This window comes from Stenella coeruleoalba (genome assembly GCF_951394435.1).
Source record: "Stenella coeruleoalba genome assembly, chromosome: 19".
NCBI classification, from domain to species: domain Eukaryota; kingdom Metazoa; phylum Chordata; class Mammalia; order Artiodactyla; family Delphinidae; genus Stenella; species Stenella coeruleoalba.
The window spans coordinates 16,690,059-16,714,951 of NC_137165.1; the positions used below are offsets into that span (position 1 = coordinate 16,690,059).

General features: G+C 39.4%; 1 protein-coding gene across 2 annotated transcripts in view; it reads right to left on the reverse strand.

Moving 5' to 3' along the window:
• Window positions 1–17,847, reverse strand: part of NLK (nemo like kinase) — a 147,252-nt gene extending 129,405 nt beyond the window's left edge. For both annotated transcript variants that reach the window (XR_013825037.1, XM_079904525.1), the window contains exon 1: window positions 15,828–17,847. Coding sequence is in view for 1 of the 2 variants with exons in the window: in XM_079904525.1 (XP_079760651.1) it covers window positions 15,828–16,285 (458 nt within the window). In the remaining variant the exon portion in view is untranslated. The remainder of the gene's footprint in view (window positions 1–15,827) is intronic.
• Window positions 17,848–24,893: the final 7,046 nt, after the last annotated feature.

Consider the following 24,893-nt stretch of genomic DNA (forward strand, 5'->3'; position numbering starts at 1 on the left):
TCCCCTAGTTTTTTTGTTTTTTCTTTTAGACTTTTTTTATGGTATATTTTACCAACACACATCTTAAATTTCTACACAGATAAATCTGATGTTCTTGTCTTGCTTTGAAGTCAAGGTAATATACTCTTCTCCTTCTAAGATGATAAAACCAGTTATCCATATTTTCTTCTTACTTTTTGGCTTTGTTTTTTACATTTAAATCTTTAATCCACTTGGACTTTATGAATAGGGATCTAACTTCATTCTTCCCCACCACTAGCTAAACACCCCAACAAAGATACAAAATAAACCAGTGATGTGCTGGAGCTAGCTCATACTGGCTCCTGAGAGACTGTCACATTTTCTGGAATTTTGTAAAGCTGACAGTGAAAAATAGAATTTGAGAAATAAACTATTACATTTATGGTCAACTGACCAACATTTATGGTCAAACTGTCAAAAATTAAATTATATAAACTTACAATGAAATAAATTATATTTAAAATAAAGGTAATAAATACTCAGAAATCATCATTCCTAATTATTTTATTATGATTTATGCTTTTACGGTTAACATCTACTTTACCTGTATGGTGAAAACAGTTTACAATGGGTGTGCTACTGTGTTTCTTTTTCCAATTCAGCGTTTAGTGACTTTAGGTTGCTAGCTTGAAACTGGCCATTACAGGAGTATTAGTATTTACAGAAATTGGCAAGCCCTACAAACTAGAGCTTTTTTATTTTTCTGAGAACCTGTTGTTAAACGTATACCAGCACACCACAGAAATAGGGCATTTTTCCTCACTAATTTTAAAGAGGATCTCTAGTACACACTAATCTGCATTTACTCATAAATTTATAGAACAGCATAAGGAGCTTAGTATTTTTTTTTTTTCTGTGCTAGCATCACAGACTGCTTTGGTATGTTTTGATATATTAGATGACACTTTAGACACAGTTTCTATTTTTCTAACATGAGATCACAGCACTGCATTGAGAATGTATTTTTCCTAAATAATTCAACAGCATTCTTATTTCAATGTAGATTATAAAAATAAAGGACTATTTTGGTGAATAGTTGGTTATTGTATATTATTTTTAGATTAGGGCTCTTTACTCTTAAGAAAAAAAATCCAAACACAAAAAAACAAAATCACCACCTTGGGGTAGTCTAAGTACCACTCTGTTTTCTCATAAAAATTCCTCATTGCACGAGGAAGTAGGGATCTATGTAATGGCAAGAGCCAGTGGTAGTACTCTTCTCCGACAGTCACCGTGACATACAAACAGCATTAGGAACTTTCAGCTTAACTACAAACACTTAGTAAGTACCCACCAAGGACCATGTTAGGCTCTGGAGATGCAAATGAAACATGGTCCCAGCTTTTGAAGCTCTCAACATTTTTAGTGGATCAGTAGGTAGAGAATGTGTCTTAAGTGACTACAAGCATTTGCTTTGATTAGTACTGACAGGGAAAGAGACAGAAACAGATGGATTTTCATTTGTCTTCTAAGAACAAGCATTTACCTTAAGAGGAAAAAAAAAAATCCAGGTATTAAAAGAAGAAAGTCTGCCCACCTACAGAGACAAGCTGATGTGTATTGGTAACTAGATCTTCAGCACCTACACCAGTTAAACATCACAATGTCCCTATTTTAATGTCTTTCCTGCTGAGGTACTTTAAGAAGTCAGTGACTTATTTGCAGATACCACTATCAACTGCCATCAAGTAAACCAGCATCTGCTGCATGTATCTTTCTTACCTGTCACAGGCCATTTAGATTTGAACTCCAGCTACCTCATTCTTGGTGTTTATGTTATGAAACTACGTAATGTAATAGCTGGGTGGACTCAATAAAACAACCCACTTCTGCACATAAACCAAAAGACTTTACTTTTAAAGACTTGCTGTCCATTTGGGGTTTCTCATTAACAAAATGTCTTATATCGTAGCCCAAGGAGCAAACACAGCAGCTGCCCTTTTCACATACACAGTTGTGGCTTGATACACACAGTGACGATTTCAACCATTTCTAATCACTAATATTTTAAACTTTAAAATTTATTTCTTAGGAATTTGTGCTACATATGGAAATAATCATTACCCTTTGGGAAACAATGTCTCATTTGCTGAAAATGAGTTTAACAAAGGAATTATTTGGTACTGAAAAATACAGAGCAGTGAATTGGGTGACACAAACCACAATATCATCGGCTCATGTGACTTTATTAGGGTAATTTCCTTAAAAATATATATATAGTAACTTAAAATTTAGCTTCAACAATGTAATATCCTCCGTCATGTCCTCTGTCATAAAATTGTGAAACCAGATCTTAGGTTCTTATTTTGAAAATGTCCCTTAACTCCCAATCTGAGATAAATACTCCAAAAAAGAAAAACTTTACAGAATGGAATATTTCTATTCTGCCTGAAGCCTAGTTTTGACTGGTATGTTTCAGTTGCACATTTGATTCACACTGAATTTTGTTTTAAGTATTAAGGGAATAAATAGCATTCCAAAAGTCACAAGCTTGAAAATTTCCAGTTCGTTTTCTAGTTGGAGACCGTACAAAACTTATTACATGGAACAGTGAGTTGATGCAGTGACCATAAATTTCTTAACACTGTAAGTCTAAATTTAATTGAAACCCAATCTCAGCAAGATCTGTAAAAATAGCCTCAAAGTAGATAAAGCAAAAGTCACAAAATGTTAATCTAGAAGAATGGTTTATGGGTATTATTATTGTACAATTCTTTCAAGTTTTCTGAGGTTTAAAATTTTTCAAATTTTACAGAACATGATTACATACATGAAAAGAGTGAGCTGTTTTCCACCAAAAGCCTTGTAGTTCATGACATTAAACTTTTACCAGAACTTAGAGTCACCAGCACACAAAAACCAAACAACAGAGTATTCTAAATACTCTATTTTTTTTTCCAGAAGCATTGTTCCTGGTTTCATTTATAGAGTTTTGTTTTATATTTGTTTTGTTTTGCTTTTAGAAGAACACCTCCTCCATTTTCAACAGGCATTAAGTTGGACAGGTATCACTGGTAAAGTAGCAAAGGTCCTGGCTCAGCCTCTTACCAGCTGCATGACCTTGAACAATTCTCTTAGCTTCTTTTCTCTGCGTCTCAATTTTCCCACTTATAAAATGAGGCAGTTACACTAGATGCATTCTAAAGTATCTTCCAACTCTATAATTCCTTTCAGATAGAGCTCTAGGCTTGTGAGAATGAAAAAATGAGCCCTCAAAAAAAAAAAAAAAGGCCAAAAACCTACCTTTGTGATGTTAGTGAAACAAATAGGATACAAAATTGTAAATATACAATGTAATAATCATGATCCCAACGCTAACATTACAAACACACACATTCCAGATTTAAAAAATTGAAAAAAAAATTACACCAAAATACTATTAGTGGCTATCTCTGAGTTGTAGGTTAAAAATAGCTTTTTGGTATTTTCCAAGTTTCCTACAACAAACATATTATTACTTTGATAACAGAGTGGAAGGAGGGAGTTGAAGAGCAAGGAAAAACCCTTCTCTTATGTGCTAAGGGAAATTTTACCTTTGGAAGGCATTCTAGAATCTGAATGAATTTTTCAAAAACAGTTGGGTGTTAATCAGAAAAAAAATCTCTGGTATAGTCATTTACTTGATACCTGTCAACAATCATTCAAAAGCTGTTAGTTATATGCCCTAGGTTAGTAAACTTAAGGAGGTACTGCATTTTTTCACATGTACTGAAACTGGTAATAACAATGATAGCTAACATACACGCATTGCCAAGCACAGTTCTAAGACCTTACATATATATTGATTCATTGAATCCTCACATCAGCCCTATGAGATAGATATACCATTATTTACTATCCCCATTTTACATACGAAAACCAGAGGTTAAATAAATTGCCTGCAACTAATAAGCGGTAGAGTCAAGATTTAAATACAGGCAGTCAGTCTGTCATCAGAGTACAGGCTCTTAACTATTAAACCATCCTGTCCCTTTGTACTTAAATGTCCTTTTCAGGTCATTCTTTAACTTCCTTTGCTCTCAAAGTTCGTCTAAACTACTTTTCTTCAACCTGAAAAGAAATAATATTTAAGTACTGGGATAAAAAAGACTGGCCAACATTTTAACTTGCAAGCTTAAAATTATGATTCATTTCTAAGTCATTATTTCAAAGGTACAGGAAGTATAACTTAATCTCCACACATATCACGAGGTAAACAATATGATAACATCTGAGGAATTAAATATGTAGCATTAATTACTAAGTTAAAATTGGAATGTTTTAATAAAAGATGCTTTATTGATTGACGCTAATTTGTCCTCATGAATCTTCTGTGAAAAGAGCCCCTAAAACCAATTGTTGTACCTTTCTAAAATTTCTATTTTATTGAAATGACATTTTAAACCATGTTGTAATTAACTAGTTTGTTTTATAAAAGAATGCATCAATATTTATTTTGAACACTGGCCTTAGTACACAACCAGCTATCTTCACAATAACCTCAAATACTATAACATGCAGAACCTGGAAAAGCAATACAAAGGAAGCCAACCAATTCAACATAGTTGAAGGTTCTCACCTAATTCTTAGGCAATTCAAACCCAAACCAAGTATACATGTGTCTCTTTTTCTGCACAGTACCATTACCTGTCAATTTTTATGGTTTCTGGGTTACCTTTACTAAAGCTCAAACTTCCCCATATCTAGCCCTGTCAAAGTAAATATAGAAAGCAATAGTTTCCTATCTTAAAAAATTAAAAAGAGAAGAAGTGAGAAAAAAACCCTTTGCATCAGGCTGCCTGTTAACTTAGATGTGCAATGAGACAATCGCCTGATAATTGCACCCTTTGGGTGCTTCTGTACTGGTAAGATAATAAAGAGAAATAAAATCACCTGGTTTATTTCAATTTACTTACACAATCTGCAAATCTGTAGCTCTCTGCCATGGTACATTAAAAAAATTAGCATGTAAGAAAAATCACCTGCTTATGTAAATTGGAGGACGGTTTTTATCCACGCAGACAGAAAAAAAAAATGGCTCAATCTGGGTCAAATGACTAATTTTATCCATTTGTTCAAATGTCTCTCTTCACCTTTTCTCTGTAGCTCAGAGCAAGAATTTTAGGTCAAGGAACGGATAAACAAAAAGTTTCTGTGTTGTCCATTCCCCTGTAAGAAGTCTGCTGCCTCACACTACTGAGCTCTATATTACTTAAACTGAAAACAAGACTGAGAACTTTATCTAGATAACAAAACCACAACACTGAGAGAGGAAAGAAAAGAAATCAGTGGAGGATATCTGATCCAACTGGGAAGGAAAGCAAAAATGGCAAGGATCAAGTACCAATTTTACCTTTTGCTACTTTAGGCAAACAGGGCTTCAGAAAAGGAAAATACTCCAAATAATTCAGGGCAGGCAGGACAACTTCTCTACAAAGAACATTATTCCACTTTGCTCTATAAACACACCCTGTCAAGTTCTTCTGAGTCTGACATAAGTTAGATGAATGCGTTCTTGGTCATTTAATGACTCCCTTCCCAGCATTCATTGCTGGAATTCAGCCCTCCCACTTATAACTGACTCCATCTCCAGGTCCAGGGGTGGACCTGACTGATCCAAAAGTAACCTTAACCCCACTGACAGTGACTGGTTCAGAAATGAGTGAACAACCCAATAAAGGCCAAAGAGACTCTAGAACTGGGCTGGTCAATAAGACAGTCAGTAGCCCCATGGATACTGAACACTTGAAATTTGGTTAGTCCAAATTGAGAAGTGTTGTAAGCGCTAAGAGACACACTGGATCTTGTACATTTTGTATGAAAAAAGGAATGTAGAATATCTAATTAATGACTTTTATAGTAATAACATTTGAAATGATAATATTTTGGATATATTGAGTTAAGTAAAATAATTACTAAAATTAATTTCACCTGTTTCTTTTTACTTTTTTAGTGTAGAAAATTTTAAATCACATTATGTGGCTTGCATTATACAGTTGACCCTTAAACAACTCGAAGGTTAGGGGTGCTGACCTCCCCTGCCCAGTGAAGTCAAAAATCCATGCATAACTTTTGACTCCCCCCAAACTCAACTTCTAGTAGCCTATGGTTGACTGAAAGGAAGCCTTACTGATAACATAAACAGTCGATTAACACATATTTTGTATGTTACATATATTATATACTGTATTCTTACAACAAAGTAAGCTAGAGAAAAGAAAATGTTATTAAGAAAATCACAGAGGAGAAAATACTTCTGCAGTGCTATTTACAAGATGAATCATCTGTCAGTACCTATCAATACTGTCTTATATGATACAAAACACTGTAGATATTATACATATCACTAATGCTAGACGTCCAAAATGAAAAGATAACATGAAAAAGAAATTAATATTTATTTACAGGTATAACTAGTCATGCATTGGTAACAAAGAAGCAGCAATATGTTAGCTTTATGGTAGGCTAGTTTAATCAATATGAGTATTGGAAACATTGTTACATTTTTTAAAAAGCCAGTTACCTGTGATGATAGGCTGATATAGTTTCTCCAACTCTGAATAAATAGTGGGGGCAGGGAGCATACTGTATGTTAATGTAATTCTTTGAAAGCAAAGTTATAAAAGAGTAAGAAAACTAACACACTATTAATTTTATATTAAACATCATTCACCTTGCCTATGTAAGGATAGACTAGTATCTACATATATTTTATGCATTCATGACACCTTTTACTTAATGTTTTGGATAGTTCTAGGCTATGTGGTTTGTGAGTTTTTTCAAATTCTCACAAATCTCTAAGAAAGTTTCCAATATACTTATTTTTAAAAATCTGCATATTAAGTATACCTGCACAGTTCAAACCCATGTTGTTCAAGGGTAAACTGTGTATCTAGGGACAGCGCTACTGGCTTACTGAGGACTATTGAGGACATCTATGAAAGTGCTCCCTTCCTGCTGTGGAAGAGCTTTAGGAAGTCGAGCTCCCTCTATCTCTGGGCATGTATGCCCTAAACTGCTATAGCCTTAAAGCTGTGACACAGCTCTTTTTCTGGGAGATCCATCTGCAAACTAGTAAATTCCCTATGTAAATTCAAAATTTCAAAGATTCGTAAAAACAAAACATTTTAAATCAACTTGCTAGTTAATGTAAGCACTGGTAGGCAAATCAGCTTACCTGGTTACTCACAAAAAAAGACAAAATACTTAACATTAGACATTATTTAAATATTTAAAAATCACTCCAAATATTTAGGAAGGCAAGCAAATAAGTCTAAAACATTAAAAAGGGAAAGTACTATCAGGAAAATAATACCAAATTTATATTGAGGAAAAAACTGATTGCTCATTTGCAAACAGGCAGGCCCTTCACAACTGCACCACAACATGTATAATCATTACCAATAAGTCAGTAACAGGAGAAAGTGAGTCTTTTGGACAAACTGCACACTTAAAATCTGATCCCAAATTTGAAAACTCTATGTAAGTCATCACACTGGAAAAGGGTTACATTTACCTCATCCTACCTTTAAACAATTTGACAAGCTATTCAACATCTGGAGGCCTGAAGAAAGCTGTCTTGTGGTCACTAGCAGAATCTATTTGCCCAAAGTAATGCCAGAATGCTTTACAAATATTAATGCAATTTTATAATATAAACTTAGGAAGCACAGGATTTTATAAATGAGGAAATCAAGACTCAGAAAAGTCAAATAACTTTATCAAGGTCATAGAGTTGTTGGTACCAAGGCAGGGACCATAACCTTGTCTCCTAACAAGTTTAGTTAGTACTTTATTACCCTGTCATTTAAGAAAAAGAATCCTCCCAAGGAAATGGTGCCTTGAATATAATAAACATCAAGTTCCCTGGTTTATTAAACTATAAATAACAACTTGGGATTTGGGAGAATTTTATTAACAATAAAAGTGCTGCTAATACTGAAGACATTCTTTAGAAAGAAACATATATATATATATACATATATATATCAGAGGGGGGAAAATCATACAATCATTCTCTCATGTGCCATCAATGATCTGCTTGCTAAATTCAATGGCCTTTTCCACCCTCATTTTGACTTTATCTGCACCAAAGATCACTCCCATCTTCCTAACCATCTTCTGCTGTGCGTAGGTTGTCACTCTATGCACTATGAACACACTTTCCTATCTGACTACCCTTAGTTCCACCGCCAATAATTTCTTCCACCTACAACTGAGAACATTCCCTAAGGCCCAGACCTCAGCTACCTCTACTCTTCCATTTACATGTCTTAAAAAAAAATCAATCTGAACAAGTCACTCTCTTACTTAAAAACTTCCAATGGTTGCCATTTCTAATATTTCAACCTTTTTCATTATTGCCCGCCCCCAGGAGCGTTTTCAGACATTTTCCCCCTTAACTGCCCCCCCATGAAATTTTAACACCATAGATATGTTGTATATCTGTTTATGTACTGTATGTATATATGTGCTTTACTCATAAAAAGAGTAAGTTTTTTTTGCCCCTCTCCCACGTACCAATGGCGTCTCATCTCTTCAGCAGGACACTCCAACCTCTTCAGGATCTAGCTCAAGCTTTCGTCTCCACCCTTATCTCCTATCACCTTCAGCAACTCCAGCCCCGTGAGTCCCCCTCACAAGGGCCCATCCACTCATAATGCCCTTCCCCGTTGCGGACTCTCTCATTCTTTTTTTTTTTTTTTTTTTTTTTTTTTTTTGCAGTACGCGGGCCTCTCACTATTGTGGCCTCTCCCGTTGCGGAGCACAGGCTCCAGACGCGCAGGCTCACGGGTCCAGCCGCTCCGCGGCATGTGGGATCTTCCCGGACCAGGGCACGAACCCGTGTCCCCTGCATCGGCAGGCAGACTCTCAACCACTGCGCCACCAGGGAAGCCCGACTCTCTCATTCTTAAGACTCAGTAGTTGAGGTATTATCTCTTCTAGGAAGCATCCATACCTTCCACAGAAATTCCTCCTCTGTATTCCCGGGGAGTATCTCTATTGCTGCATTTATGGCAGTGAATTACAACTATCCATTTACAAATCTCTCTCCCCCACTAGATCATAATCTCCTTTAAATCCTTATCATCCAGCACAGTGCCTGGCAAACAGTCAACACACAGTAAATGAGTATTATAAGAACAAGTGAAAATAATTTGTCCTTATGTTTTTGACGGTTTCAAATTTAGTTTCAATTCTCCATCAAGACTCCCTGAGAAGAGAGTCATGGACATATACACACTAACAAACGTAGTAAGGTAGATAGCTGGTTGGAAGCAGCCGCATGGCACAGGGATATTGGCTTGGTGCTTTGTGACAGCCTGGAGGGGTGGGATAGGGAGGGTGGGAGGGAGGGAGACGCAAGAGGGAAGAGATATGGGAACATATGTATATGTATAACTGATTCACTTTGTTATAAAGCAGAAACTAACACACCATTGTAAAGCAATTATACCCCAATAAAGATGTTAAAAAAAAAAAAAAGACTCCCTGAGAGCAGGGATGTATCACTTTTCATACTGTTTATTTAACTGTAAGCTCCTTCAGGGCAATACTGTGACTTAAACATCTTTATATCCCAAGCACCGTACAGATAATAGCAGAAACTTGAAACAGGTTTGCTAAATTAGTAATAGAATGAAATACCCTCATTAGTGCCTACAACAGTGCTGGTCTGTAGCAGGCTGACAATAAAAATACTTTGACTCGTGACTTCCAACAGTGTCAAAACCTTCCATATGATTCAATTAGCCAAACTAATTCAAAACACAGATGTGAAACTGGGTTTAGGTAAGGAGCACCAATCATGATCAAAGGCAGAATTCCCTGTACAGAGTCCCTCTACTCACACCATTACAATTAACTATTAAAGTTGAACTCAGTATAGTTTCCTTAGAAGTCATCTTTTCATAATGCCAAAGTGCCAGAATTTTTTCTAATGTCTCTTGGCTAGGTACCTTACAACTACTGACTAGGTCTATGAGGACTTGTCACGTGCTTATTCACAGTATTACAGCTGTTGCCTCAGGCACTCTTTGTTACCCCCAAGCAACAAAAGGATCAAACTGACAAGCTATTTTAGTTAGGAAATCATTGTTGATCTGCATTAGATGACCCAATCAACAAATAATTCACGTATTATGGAAGCACAGGGAATCATAAGTAAAACTCAAATATAATCTTATAATGGGAAGAGCTTCTATCCAATGACTTCTTTCTGTTTGGTTGGATGACAAATGTAAAAGTTTCTTTGGCTTTGACAATTCCCATCAAAGAAATCAAATCAGCATATTAAGGAAACTTACAGTAAACAAACAGTTGATTCTTAAACTGCTAGGACATCAACAAATCTAATAAGAACCACCAAGAATAGACACTCAATTCTACATATAGAAGTCAGTGAAACTCTAATGCTCCAAGTTGTGAAGATAATGAAATATTCCAGTACTCCATTAGAAGATGGCTTTTTATATCAAGGAACAACAATGCTACAGTTGCCTAAATTTTGAGGATTAAATCCCAGAACTTGAGACTCAAATAAACATTCAGTTAATGTACTTTGCAAATATTCTTCTAGCATAGCACATGAAAGGGAACTACATCTACCCGTATCTACCCGTATTTCTTTCTCAGGACATGCACCAGTGGTTACTAACTGACAGCTAAAAAAGATGCATGTAATTTTGAGGGATATTGTTGTTTTAGCTTGTCTGAAAAGGCAACTCTTTCTGAAACGTGTTTTTTAAGGAAAAAAAATCACCTTTTTTCTTTTAAGCTGATATTCAATAGCAGAACATGACATTTCTCCCTAAGAATACAATGAGTTTCTTTTGTTGTGTTTTGTTTTGTGTTGGTTTTGTTTCATTTTTGGTTTTTGAATAAAATCTGCATAATCTTGTCCAAGAGCCCAAGTACAAAATGACTTCCAGTGTTACAGGCTATGGAGTTTCTCTCGCCAAGAAACCAGTTCAATATCATTAGACTGTGTTACTTTTATTTTCTCTTTGCCTCCTCTGCTTCATGACAATGAACCTGCAGTTTCTAAAAGTAAGTTCGTTTGTAGTTAAAACTAACAATATAGATCTCCACATTTCTAGTTTCACACGGATGCTTTGTTATGTCTAGAAGAGCAACCGTTTCCTTTTTATGGTGCAGGCTCTGCTTCTTCAAAGCTCTTTTCACAAAGCAGACCCCCCCAAAGAATCCAGCTGTGGCTGTTAATCTTGGCTGATAGAGAAACTTCTCAATACTACAGATTCTCAACCTGTAAAACACAGTTAATAACAATACACTTTAGTATACCACTCTTTCTGATGCAACTAACTCCAGCATTTTCCCAAAATTATCCCAAAAGCATTCCCCATTTTTCCAAATTATAGTTTGCTATTTGAGGAGTAAAGGAGAGAAAACATCAGAAAATACAAGATGCCTCTAATTTTCACAAGATGAGCAAGCTAGACAATCTCTGCCATGCATAAGGATTTACACTGAATCATTTTTGATTAAATCATACATTTCCCCTGCCTCACTGTGATCTTCTTTAACAATTCACACCTTTTCATCCAAACACAAGTAAAATGAATTTCTACTAAAGCTAAACTTTGACAATAAGGATGTCCTTCATTTGTTACATTCTGAGAAAAAAAAAATTAATGTCCTTCCAGGCATGGAAATCCATACTTTCTAAAACAGTACAGACGATCTGGCTAAACACCTACCAAGTCCATAGAAACATGTATATTATGTTTTTTCTATGCATTTGTTTTTAATTAATTGAGAGAATTGGACAGAATATTTTACCCTAACTCTAAATTCAACCCTCCTTACTTCCCTGGCATGTAGCACAACTAAGGGGACACTCTATGGTATTTAAAGTCATGCCTCCAAAAAATAGTCTGCATGTTGATTTTACCTGATAAATCTGATCTTATGTGAAGCCACTTCCATGCACATTTACACAAGTTTGATTCTCCTACCAAAAGTAACCACAATAAAACCCAGCTAACATTTATTGAGTGCTTACTGTGTGCTAGACAGTGTACTCACTGGTTTACAAGGATTACCTCATTTAATCCTCATACCAATTGTACGAGACGGGTGCTAGTATTATCCTCACTGTATAGATGAGGAGCAGAGAGGTTAAACAATATATCAAGATCACACAGCTAGTAAGTAACTAAGTATCAGTACAGTGATGCCTAAGTTTCAAACTACTTAAATAAAGGTAACCTGCTGAAGGAATTAGAATAATAAAATTCAAAGTTCTCCAACTTTACTTGGAGTACAAAGACAACAGACTGAATGAATCCCAGGATCTTTGATCTTTCAATTAATCAGATAAGTAAAAAACACTGATTTTATAAAGGAGAAGCTTTTTCCACTCACTTTTGTTAAGGTGGCAATATGTACCATTAATTCAATCTGATATTTTTGGCTGACAATGTCAAAACTGCCTGGGTTTAGCGGTCCTCAAACCTTTCTCATGGGGTCAACTTCCTCCAATTCTCAAAAGCATACACTTCACGAGCCCCTGAAGCCTTTATGTTATAATACATCTTTAAGAACAGTATAACTTACTTTCCTCTGGCAAATGTGAACTACAGACAAGAAGGTATTTACATTATTCTCACCAAACAACTGAGGGTCCTGTTTGTGAGTTGTTTTGCGTTTTGGTTTTGCATTATGAAAATGTCCATATGGGCATTTGAAAGCCTTGTTATCTGATGAAGAAGGTCAAATTATATACAATGCTTTGATAACCCATGGACAATATTCTGTCATTGGCAATGAACGTGTCTCAGGCTACCCCATGATATTACTAGGTAAACTGGAAACCTTACTTTGAGATAAAACACAGCAGACAGTTGTTAATGAAACCTTAATTGAACTGTCAAAGCACCACCTTTACCAGCAAGGTAATATGTAATTCACTATTTTTACACAACTGTCCAACACTGATAGGTTATTCCAATAGTTAAATTCAGCAGAAAGATAAATCAAGCCTGGTAGACTAAATTGTTCAGTGATAAATCTGAATGGTAAAATGCTGCATCACTTCTACAAATATCTCTCCTTGTCTACATGGAGAAACAATAATATCCCTCAAAATTATATGCAACATATTTAGCCATCAGTTAGTACCACTGGGTACACGTACAAAAAAAGAAACGAGAGCAGATATAGTTTCTTTTCATATGCTATGTCAGAAGAAAAATACTTGCAAAATGTATTAAACATATTTGAGTCTAAGTGAATCTTATAATGCCCAAGTAGTTATATGGTGCTTTGAATTAAATGATGTATCATTAGGAGAATATTTTTATGTTCCATTTTAATCACTTTAGAAAATAGTTGTTTCAGACTCATTAGGTGCCTTCTAAATTAAAATGAAAAATTTTCATTCAGTTAGTTAAAAAGTAAAAAAGCTCACTAATATCTTTTGCTTAGGTTTGAGAATACCAGTGCAATTCACTGTGGTTTGGTGTCCAGATCTCTAGTTTTAATAATCTTACTCACGCCATATAGCAGTCAAATTCCAAATATAATAAGCAATTCAGACAGTAATCATAAATATGTAAATATAAAAATAGAAAAGAATTTGCATACTAAAACACACACCTGGAACTCTTTCCTCTTTTTTTTATACCAAATTGTATTTCACCTGTAACAGCTGATAAAAACATTCAATGCAGCTAAGTAGAAAAACTTGATTAAAGAACAAAGGAGGACCTGACCAGGAGATCAAGTAACCAAGCAGCAAAGATGCCACAACACTGTGGTAGGTGCTGGGGAAAAAAAGAAGTACTCTAGCAGACACAGTCACTACCCTCATAGGGCTTACAAATGTAGTCAGTCAGACAGGGCAAACGCTCAACAACTGGTGTACAGTGGAAGATGGCACAGATATGGAGGTACTTCAAGTACATGGAAAGAACTCCATGGGTGGTAGAAGGGGTCGATCAATGAAAGAACCTAGAATGGATTCAAATCAAACACATTCAGCTTTTCATGTATTGGTAATTCAGAACACCCACTACCAGAATGTTTGCTGTGGGATATGTTTCAGCACTACAGTTCCTCACCTCCCTCCCCTTAAAAAAAAATTCCCTTAGCACCAACTTGAAGTTAAAACTTCTACAAATCACATCACCATTTGATAGAAATGTAGGTGAATAACATCTTTAGAACATAGTCAAGAATGCTGCAACCCATTTCCCTTTCAGCATCTCTAGTTCTTAGCACTGCATGCAAAGCACTAAAATGAAAGAAAGCATCCAGGTCTAAGAAAATCCAAACAAATTCTCAGTAAATCAATGACAAAATTTAAAGCAAGGAACAATCTTTTTCCTGCCCCCTGCCCCCCCACTTTGAAATCCTCAAGGGCTGGACAAGGAACAGCAGTTCACAGTGCAGTCTCTGAGGACAGGATATGGAAGGGACAAGAGGAAGGCAAGAACAGGCAGGTCCCTGAGCAGAGACTGAAAAGGCACCATTACCGGCTGCATTCTTTCCCACCAGGAATCCCACACACCTTGGAGAACTTGCTGGGAAAACACTGGACTTCACCAGTTTAAAAAAAGACGGATCGGATCACTTAGTAGCCTAGTTTATAAAATCTGAAATGTAAATAAAGATGGCCAGATATAATGCAAAAATGAAACATGTCAATTATAGCCTGAAAAGCAATGACGAAAGGAGACATTTACTAGGCTAGTTCCAAAGAGTTCGTTCTCCTGTGGTGATGAGGGCTTTTCTATACATTAACAAGAATCTTTTCTTTTTTTAAATTGAGGTATAGTTGAAGGAATCTATTTTTGAAGCACTGAAAACATCAATTCATCTATCCACACCAGAATACTTAATCCTTGGGGGGAAAAGCTCAGTTCACTCTAGTTTTGAAAGAAATAGGACCCTACAATGAGAAATACATTTTATTATAAACTATCAATCTTCCTAAGAAGGACAAATAGACAAAATGTTGCATTTAAGAAGCCCTCGGACTTTAAAAAGTATACTAGCACTAGCAAAAGTAGAGAAGTTTCATGTTTAAAAAGTATACTTCCTACTACAGCAGCCAACCAAGGGATAACAGCAACTTACAAGCCACTAAATGACACTAAAACATTACACTGAATGTGGGCCACTGCATAGTTACAGTCTACTGACCTCAATTGTGGTACTCATGTGTGATGCTATATTTAATGCATTCTTATCAAAAGACTAAAGCTACATACTTCCCAACTGTAGCTTTATGGTTTAAAATAAACCACTCATGCAATGACTTAACTGGTTCAACTATGAACCTTATCTTCCTTCTGGGGATCAAGATCACAAATTAAGGAATGAAAAGACAGAAAGAACAAAGTAGTTATGCAACGTATACCCCAATGACAAGACTATTATAAAGAATCCAGTTTGGGTCAGTTGTGACATTTGCTGCAATTGGGCAACTGATTCAAACTAAATCGAACATGAGAGATGGCCAAGGTCTGTGCAGAAATAAGCATTCCATGCATTCATCTATTTACTGAATCTCCATTCAGTGGCTTGCTTAGGTTCTACACAATAGGTTTGGTAGACAACAAACTTATGTGAGTTACTCAACAGAGGGTGCTCCACCAACGCTGTCCATGACTCCAAAGCACAAGCCTAGATAACCGATGCCATCAGGCCTCTTTACCAGGTAAGGAAGGGTGCCTTCCTACAGTTGAGCTGAGAAGCTTGTTCCACTTGGGTTGACATGGAGAAAACCATGAGAAAGGACCTGCCCAACGACAACCATGAGAAGAAACCAGGAGAGGCTGTGTTTTTCTTTGGATACTCACCAGACGACACCAAAGGCTCCATATCCAATAGGTCTATCCGGCTCAATATCCAGCTGCTGTTGTGGATGATGCGAGTGCTGATGATGGTGCGCCTTAACTGTGGCAGCTGCGGCAGCCTGTACCTGAGCTGGGGCTGCTGCAGCTGGTCCAGGAGCCTGACCCGGTGCCGGTGATGGGAAATACGGCTGCTGCTGCCCAGGGTTTAACATGGCTGCAGCTGCGGCCGCTGCTGCGGCTGCCGCAGCTGCAGAGGAGGTATGCTGCTGTACGGGGTGGACAGCAGCAGCCGACCCGGGATGAAGATGGTGCTGAGGGTGGTGGTGGTGGTGAAGGTGAGGAGGAGGGAGGTGTGGAAGGTGGTGGTGATGGTGGTGGTGGTGCCCTGCTGCTGCCGCAGATGTACCGCCATTGTAAGCCGCCATCATTTTTGCGTTGGCTCTTGCGCCACAAAGAGACATTCAAAAAAAAATGCCCTTTGATTGGAAAGCAAACTGGGTCAAGCTGTCATTTGGCCATTTAAAAATGAAGAAAAAACCCACTCACTCCACCTCCAAAATCATGGAGCGGAAGTGGCTTTATGTCTTCATCAGTCAATCCAGACAAGTTAGAGGATCTTGGTGTTTAATTTGGGGGTGAGTGTGTGTGGAAGGGTGTGGGTTGCCCCCAAAAATAAAAGAAAAGAGAAAAGAAAAAGAAAAAGAAAAAGGAAAAAGGGACCCCTTCCCCCCAGGTTTCCTGCCACAAGTGGGTACTAAAACTCCATCCTTAATTCGGGGGAGGTTCCAACTTTGAATGTGGGAATAAAGGCCAAACCTCCCGACCCCCTGAACTCCACACGCGAAAAGGATCAGGTAACACACCACCCTGGGAATCTTGTAAGAGGCTTGACTCATCTACCCCTTCCATTCCCACATCCTTTTCTAAACACCTACCACCTCCTCAAAAATGCAACTGAAAAAAATTCCAACCACCCCAAAGTGAAAAGATGGGGGGAAATGTTCAGGGAAACTAGCTCCCCCCCTCGAACTCTCAGGCCTTCCTACATCTCCCCCTACTCCTCGTCAGGTTGACCTGATTGGGGGGGCGGGGGGGGTACTAAACTTTCCCGAACAGAAAAGAGCCAGGGAAGGAGGCAGGAGGGACAGAGTGAGCAGAGGAGGCGACAGGGCAGGACAGAGAGGAGAAAGAGAACCGGGGCAAAGTGAAGGTAAGGAGGTGCGGGGAGCAATGAAAGAGAGGTGGGCAGCACTCGGACGCCCAGACACAGGGAACCGCCCCGGGAGGAGGTTAAGGTCCCGGGGCCAAAGAATGGGAGCCCCGGGAGACGGGCGGGGTGCAGTCGGAAGCGGGCTGACTCCTGCCCCCGCCGCCGGCTGCTTCTGCTGAGGAGGGTTGGGGGGGAGAGCGGGTGGGTCCCCCCGCGCGACGGCCCCCGCAGGGCTCAAGGCTGCTCCGTCTCCCCCCCTCCCCCCCACCCGGCTTCCGTCCCCGCGGCCGCTTTCTCCTCAGCCGCCGCGGCCGCTTTCTCCTCGAGCCGCCGCCTCCTCAGCCGCCGGTGCCGCCGCGGCCGGACTCACCTCCCCTAGCAAAGCCGGATAGAGCGGAGCCAGCGGCGGACACGCGCAACCAGCCGCCGAGGCCCCGCCCCCGCCTCACACTGACCGGCTACCCTAGCCAATCCACGCCCACCTGTCCGCGTCCGCCTCCAATCCCGGGCCGGGAGCTTCAGACAGGCGCACTGTTCGGCCAGTGGCGACAGAGTGTGGGTCTCCTGGGGAAATCCCGCCCCCGAGCCGGGATGGGCAGATCGAAAGACCAATCAAAAGGCAGAGTTGGGCCTGACCGACAAGACCAAAAGCGAATTAAACACCAAAGATCTCCGTGACATTTTCTTTCGCCTCTCTCTTTTCTTTTTCTTCTTTTATTTTTTTGGCAGGAGCAGGAAGCTGCGTGCTAATCCCGCCTGCAAAAGCTGGAAGAGAGGGGTGGAACGAAAGAACCAATCGTGAGCCGGGCACCAAGAACAGAGCAACCAATCATTGGCTTGAAGAGGAAGTGGGCTGAGACTGGGACCAGATAGACACTTGATTTGACAAATGGAAAAAAAGACTGATCTCGGTCCCACCCTTCAGGTCTCCTATAGGTCAGGATTGTGGCGAATTCGCTGTCATATCAGCGATGATCAAGGGGCGGGGCCAAGTGTAAGGGGTGTGGTCTAAAGACGGGGGCGGGACCTAGATGAAGAAGGCGGAGTCCAAATCATCCATTGATTGGAATCATCTACTACCCCTTTTAAAAACATCAGGTGTGGAGAAATAGGAGCAAAAGGGGATGTCGAGCTTCAGAAACTCAACCAAGGTTATTCAACAAGACAGTCACTGAAGAAACTCAGTAGACTGACAGTTCATAGCCTATAGCTGGTCCTCCATGGCTAATCCTCATAGTGGCAGAAAGACGCGTTATTTCGTTTTCACAACTACATGCTCATTGAACGATAGGGCTATTGATACTAATTAAGACAACAAAAATAATAAACTTAACCACAAAGACTGTAATTTTCTCCCATATTTTCTAATAAGTTCTAGTCATTGAAATCTTACTAAAATAACATCTTTCACTTTCACATAACCTCACTTAATTTATTTTTCTTTAAAAATATGAAATAATAAGCTTACAGTACCTTACCCTTACTAAAATTGTGCACTCAATCCTGGAAATCATCATTGATTCCTCTTTTGCCTGCCCACTCCTCCCCTTCTAGTCAATCATCAAGTCTTAAACGCTTTTGAACACTTCTAAACACACACACCCTTCTCCCCAGTCACCACAGTATTACCCAAATGCATGCCACTAGCATCTTTAATTAACGCATCTCCCTGCCTGCAGGCTTGCTCTCCTCTAATCCACCCTCCACTGAGAGCATTGCAATCTTTTAAAAATACAAGTCTGACCACACCCCTACCCTTGAAAACAGTCAGTAAGTCTAAATAGCCCAGCTAGATCTGGTTCCCGCCTTCCTCAGCAGTCTTATCTCTCACCTCAACCCTCTATGCTCCAGACATTCTGAATTTCTTTCAGTTCCTCAAATGGTTTGTTGCCTCCAAGCCTTCAAGCATATCTTCAGCTCCAAACACTCCCCACTCCACTCCTCTAACTTATAGTTCAGATCTTCACTTTTTTTTCTGGAAAGCTTTCCCTAACCCTGTGGTAGAATAAGTGCTTCTGTCATATAGATATATAACAAGGCACTACCTCCCTCATAGCACTGAGAACTCTTTATTTTTTAATTGTTTACTGAGTTTGACCAGGACAGAAAGCTTGTCTGTCTCACTCTGTGATATGCCCGGTTCCTTGGGCAGAGTCTAAAAGGTGAAGGTAATAAAGATTTGCATGCGTTTCTGAGAACAGAAGTGGGTACCAGTCCAAGCTCTGCTATTCACTAATTTTATGACTTAGGCAATTTAACTTTTCTGAGTTTCAGTTGCCTCAACTGAAAGTGAAGGTAATAATATATGCCTCATCAAGTAGAGTTGGGGATTAAATTAAGGTGATACATTTTAAAGTTCCTGGCAATATATGTTCATTCTCTTTCAATCAGAATCTTGGGGGTGGGGGGCAGGAATCTGTTTAATAAGCCCTTCAGGTGATTCTTACAGGCACTAAAGTTTGAGAAGCACTGGCCTAAAGGGGCTGAGTCAACTTTACTTTTCTGTATCTAGTATAGCACCTGGCACCTAGAAAGTGCTCAATGCATGTGAAATAAAGAAATACATCCAATTCACCAGAAAATTATTGCATATGAAGAGCTATTTATTCCTGCCACAGATATTTACTGAGCACCGACTCTATCTAGGCATTGTGCTAGGTGCAACAATAGGGGAAGGGAGACACAAATTAACAGTCTGCCCTTCAGGAAGGAGCTCTAATTCTGGTGCGAGAGTTTCCAAAATGATGTGTGCACACACCAAGCGGTGCACAAAGTGAGCCACTGGGCTCCACAAAGAAATTAGTACAACTTCTATTTCTGCTTATTTTTTATTTCATCTTTTTAAAGTGTCCATTTTGTCAGTGTTTTATAATGTACATAATATACAGAGTTGTGTACATGTATATTATGTATAAATAAATAAAATATGTAAATTGGGGATTTATGCTCCAAAAATTTATAAAAAATATTAGGAAATCACTAGTCTAGTGACTATTTAATGTCCATGATTTAGATCAGCTCTGTCCAATAGAAATATAGAGAGTAACATAAAAAATTTTAAATGTTCTAGTAGTCATATTAAAAAGTTAAAAGAAACTAATTCTATTTGTAATTTAATATATTTTATCTAAATCAATATATCCAAAATTTGTTATTTTAAACATATAATCAATGTAAAAAAAAAGATTCTGTATATATGTATATATATTTTGATACTAAGTCTTCGAAATCTGGTGTGTATTTTGCATTAACAGCATATCTCAACTAAATTAAAAATTCAGTTTCCTCCATCGTACTAGTCACATTTCAAGTGCTCAATAGCCTCATGTGGCTAGTGGCTATCATATTAGACAGCACAGATATAGATCATGGGTTTGAATCCCTGCTCTGCCCCTTACTAGCTGTATGATCTTGGGCAAGTTCCTTAACCTATCTCAGTCTGAATTTCCTTGTCCATAAAATAGAGAGGATCCCTTACTTCTCCAACAGTTGCGATGATTTAAATACACAATAATGGAAAGCACAAGCCCAGGGCCTGCCCGGCTCCTCATGGGGGCAGTAAGTGGAGTGGTTATTATTAGTATTACACTCCAAGGCAAAGTGTCCTACGTGTCAGATGAGAAATACACTTCGGGCACTGCTCAGTTCACGTCCCCAGCATTCCATCCACATGGAGCCGGCCTGACAGACACTCAATTCCCCTTAAACACATCACCAGACAGTACAATATCTGGCCCTTTCCATTCTGCTCCATTTTCGAGAGCTGAGCATGATGAACAAGAAGTTGGAAGTGACTCAGCAGGATAGCACTTAAAGCCTAAAAAAAGCACGCAGGACATCAGAATGCATAAGCAGGAATAGAATGTGCAGGAAGTGGGAGGTGATCTTCCCTTTCTTCCAAGAACTGGCTCCCCCCCATGAGTTGTCTGCGGAGACTATGCGGCTTTGAGCACTTAACACTTTTGAGCTTTAGTTTCTTCATCTACTTTGAAGTAGAAAATATCTACTGCAAAGGGATATTGAGAGGATTAAATAAGGTTGTGTATTAACATATGAAAGACCTAGCACAGTGCCTGACACAGATCAGCCACTCAATACAGGTAGCTTCCTTCCCATTTCTAGGTATTGGTTATTGATCAATTTTTTCCCTGGTGTCTCCATTCCCAGTGCTCTTCAGAGAAACGGGTCATGGTAAGAAGCTGGGACTGGGTAAGGCCAGACAAATCCAGGTTCATGAGTTGTCCAGGCCTTCTGAAGCCTTCTATCATCCCCAGAGCTCAACTCGACAACATAGCTTAAGCCCCACGAGAGCTCCCTTTGCATGAATCTGAGGACTTTGGTCTCATCTTACCCCTCCATCTTTCAGCCCCTGGGTGAGATATTCGTCCCAACTCCAAACCCCAAGACCAAACTTTAGCCCTGACTCATGTCCTTGGCCAGGAGAACCAGGCAACGTTCAACACTTTCCCCCTTCCCAGGTGAATCAGTGATGAACATTTTATCTTAGTTTTATTAAAAAGTTTTAAACTATGTGATAAAATTGATATGTTTAACATTTATAGGTGCCCTTTGTCATTCTCACTTCTTAAATCAATAACTGAAAGTATAACTCACATGCATTGGACATACAATAAAATAAGGCATGTTTCATAATATCATACAGGAAATGTCCTATGGATCCATTTTCAGCTTGGACTCCAAATGTGATAAGATACTTTTCACTAAAAGGGCAATAAGGAGCCTCGTACAAAACTTCCACCTATCCACTCCCAGTACATCAAGTTGCAGAGCTCAGCCTCCAGGACAGAATAAAGTTTGCCCTCCCTAAAAGCCCTCAAACACAGTGATCCCAGGTTACAAAGAGAGCTGTGGCCTTAAATCGCCATTCCTAGATTAGCAGGTGAAACCAAGTTCTCTAAGACCACACTGAGCACTGTGTAGGCAAAGAATAAGACTGGTTCCAATGCCTTGCTGCAAATTGGCATCACCTGGGGATCTTTAAAAATTACTGAAAGCCTGGCTTCAGTGATGTGATGGTAAATGTTTAACACTCAGCTCTTTAGAAAGAAAGAAAAAAAAAAGCTCTGATTTGTAACCCATTTCCATGGTATGAAAACTTCTACCATGGTTGATTTCAAGTTACCAGTATGGCTTCACTAAAGGTGGAACTGGGAAGAGATATACACAACAGTCTCCTAAGGCACGTGGCAGCTGACCACTGCCTGGCATCCATCCACCCCATTTATCTGGTATGGGGTCTGGCCTGGGCATCAGTATTTTTTAAATCTTCGCAGTAGATTCTAATGTGTTTGCAGCAAGCTTGGAACCACTGGGCTAAGGGCCTCATAATAAAGGCCCAGAAGCAAGAAACAGGCCACTTCACTGTCTTTCAGTGAAAAATATAACTGACAACTAGATTTAACATTTGCCTCCTCATGTCAGTACATTTTCTCCCACTAGGCAAGCCTCCACAGGAAACTAAATCATTGGCAGAAGGTTGCTCAGTGGGCATGGTCTCAGGGCACAGGGTGGAGGAGTGGAGGGGAGGCTGGTGGGACATCTGAAGAGCCAAGGTCATTTTACCAATGTAATTGTCTGACTGGAGATCCCTGGTGGTGCCGGAAACACTGATAAATTCCCCCTCTGGGACACCCCTCCAGGGATATCATGAGTCTTCTATTAAAACCGTCTGTATTCTGACTGGGTGGCAAGCACTTGATTTGCTTAATTCTTAATTGTTACACTTTCAGCTGTGCTGATTGAACCCTAGTCATTTTGGTTGAAGTGTACCTACCTCTCCACAGGGGAGGTGAGGGAGGAAAGGAGTTTTCTTCTAGAGATGGCTAACTGGGCCCCCATCTCTGGGTTCCCATAGCCCCTTCTGCTTATTTCTCTCATGGTGCTTATAACACAGCATCACAGATGTTTACTTGTCTGATGCTCTGGGAGCTCCCTAAAGGCAGAGACTGTGTTCCTGTTTTTCTCTGCATCCCCAGTGCCCAGTGTTGGTTCTTAAGTTGAAGTAAAACGAGCTCGTCCATCACATTATAAAGTATTTTTATCTTATTTTTTAAACACAAATAATTCACAAATAGATTGTTGTTTAAAATTTTTCCATTTTCTATTTAACCAAATTCTCCTTTGACCCTCTCATCCAGTCCTACTCTCCTCGGAGGTAACCATTATTCTCAGATAAGTGTGCATCCCAACTAGACTATTTTATGGTCATTTACACACACACATACACAAACACACACACACACAGAGAAATAGAAATATATGTTTTTTTTGTGTGTGTTTTAAAAATATGTGCTACAGGGCCTCCCTGGTGGCACAGTGGTTGAGAGTCCGCCTGCCGATGCAGGGGACGTGGGTTCGTGTCCCGGTCCGGGAAGATCCCACATGCCGCGGAGCGGCTGGGCCCGTGAGCCATGGCCGCTGAGCCTGTGCGTCCGGAGCCTGTGCTCTGCAACGGGAGAGGCCACAACAGGGAGAGGCCCGCGTACCGCAAAAAAAAACCACCAAAAAACAAAAAACGTGCTACAGAAACTAACACACCACTGTAAAGCAATTATACTCCAGTAAAGATGTTAAAAAAAAAAATACGTGGTATTATCCTACACATCTAGTCTTTATAACATGCTTTTTCACTTAACAATGTGTTTTGGGGATCTTTTCATAATTATCTAATGTATTTATTGTTCTGCTTTGTTCTTTCAAAATGTTGAATTCGAAAGGAGACCCTGAAACAAGGATTCAAGCACAAGTACTTTATGTGAAAGGTGATACTAGAAAATACCAGTAGAGGGATGGGGAAGTGAGACAACGAAGGGAAGGAGGCCAATAAAAGGTGTTTTATCAAGCAAGTCATCACTGTAGGTAACCAGAGCTCAAGTCCTCGGGGAACTCTGGGAGTCAGTGTATGACCTGAGTGTGGAACCCTCTACCTGAAGAGAGCTGGGGAATCACCTCCCATCTACCATTGGTTGAGGGCTGCTTCAGAGAGGGATTCATTCCCCAGTACTTTTGGTTTGCCATGCTCCTGGGCAGAGAGCACTCTGGTGGCCAGAGAAAGTCCTCAGACAAGGAGATGCAGGTGCTAGCAGTAAAAAGTCAGCAGGCATACAGAGACATCGTAAATCCCAGGTTCTATGGGTACAGCACTGACAGGGTCTGCTACAGAGCAGGTATGCCTTACTTTATTATAACATTTTCCATTTAAGTTGCTTACATTTTTTAGCTTTTACAAACAAGGCTTTCACAAGTGTTCCCATCCATGCTCCTTACGCATGCATGCAAATATTTCTTTAGGGTAGATGCCTACAAGTGGGTCCATCCATCACTCAATGTTTCTCTCTAATTTTATTCTCCCAGGTGAGGGAATGCCTACTGTGATCCGCTCTGAACTCCAGGCTGCCAGAGTGTGAATGTCTTCTCTTCCTTAGTCTCTCAATCTTCCTTTTCAGGAATTCTTCCACGCTTAAAGAGATGAGGGCATCTAATGACTTTCCTACCCCACTGGATGGAATTCCCATGGCCTTGTCATTTGTCTCCACAGGCATCCCTATGATGTTACCCCTGTCTTCTGCCTTCAAAATCTGTTGCTGCTGGTATATTTCAGATTATAAGTCGTCCTCTGGTAATAAAAATCAAACTTCAGAGCAATGGCTTCTACTTGGACAGATACTTCACCTCTATTTATCTGCCTAGGCAGGCCATCGTTTCCAAATAAAGAGCACTTGTTTACAACCTGAGACAGCATCTGGGCAATCCTTTTTATACAGTAGCTAGCACAAGGACACAATTAGGACTTAAAATTTTTCAATTCAAAAAATCAATTCAAATTTTTATTTTTACTT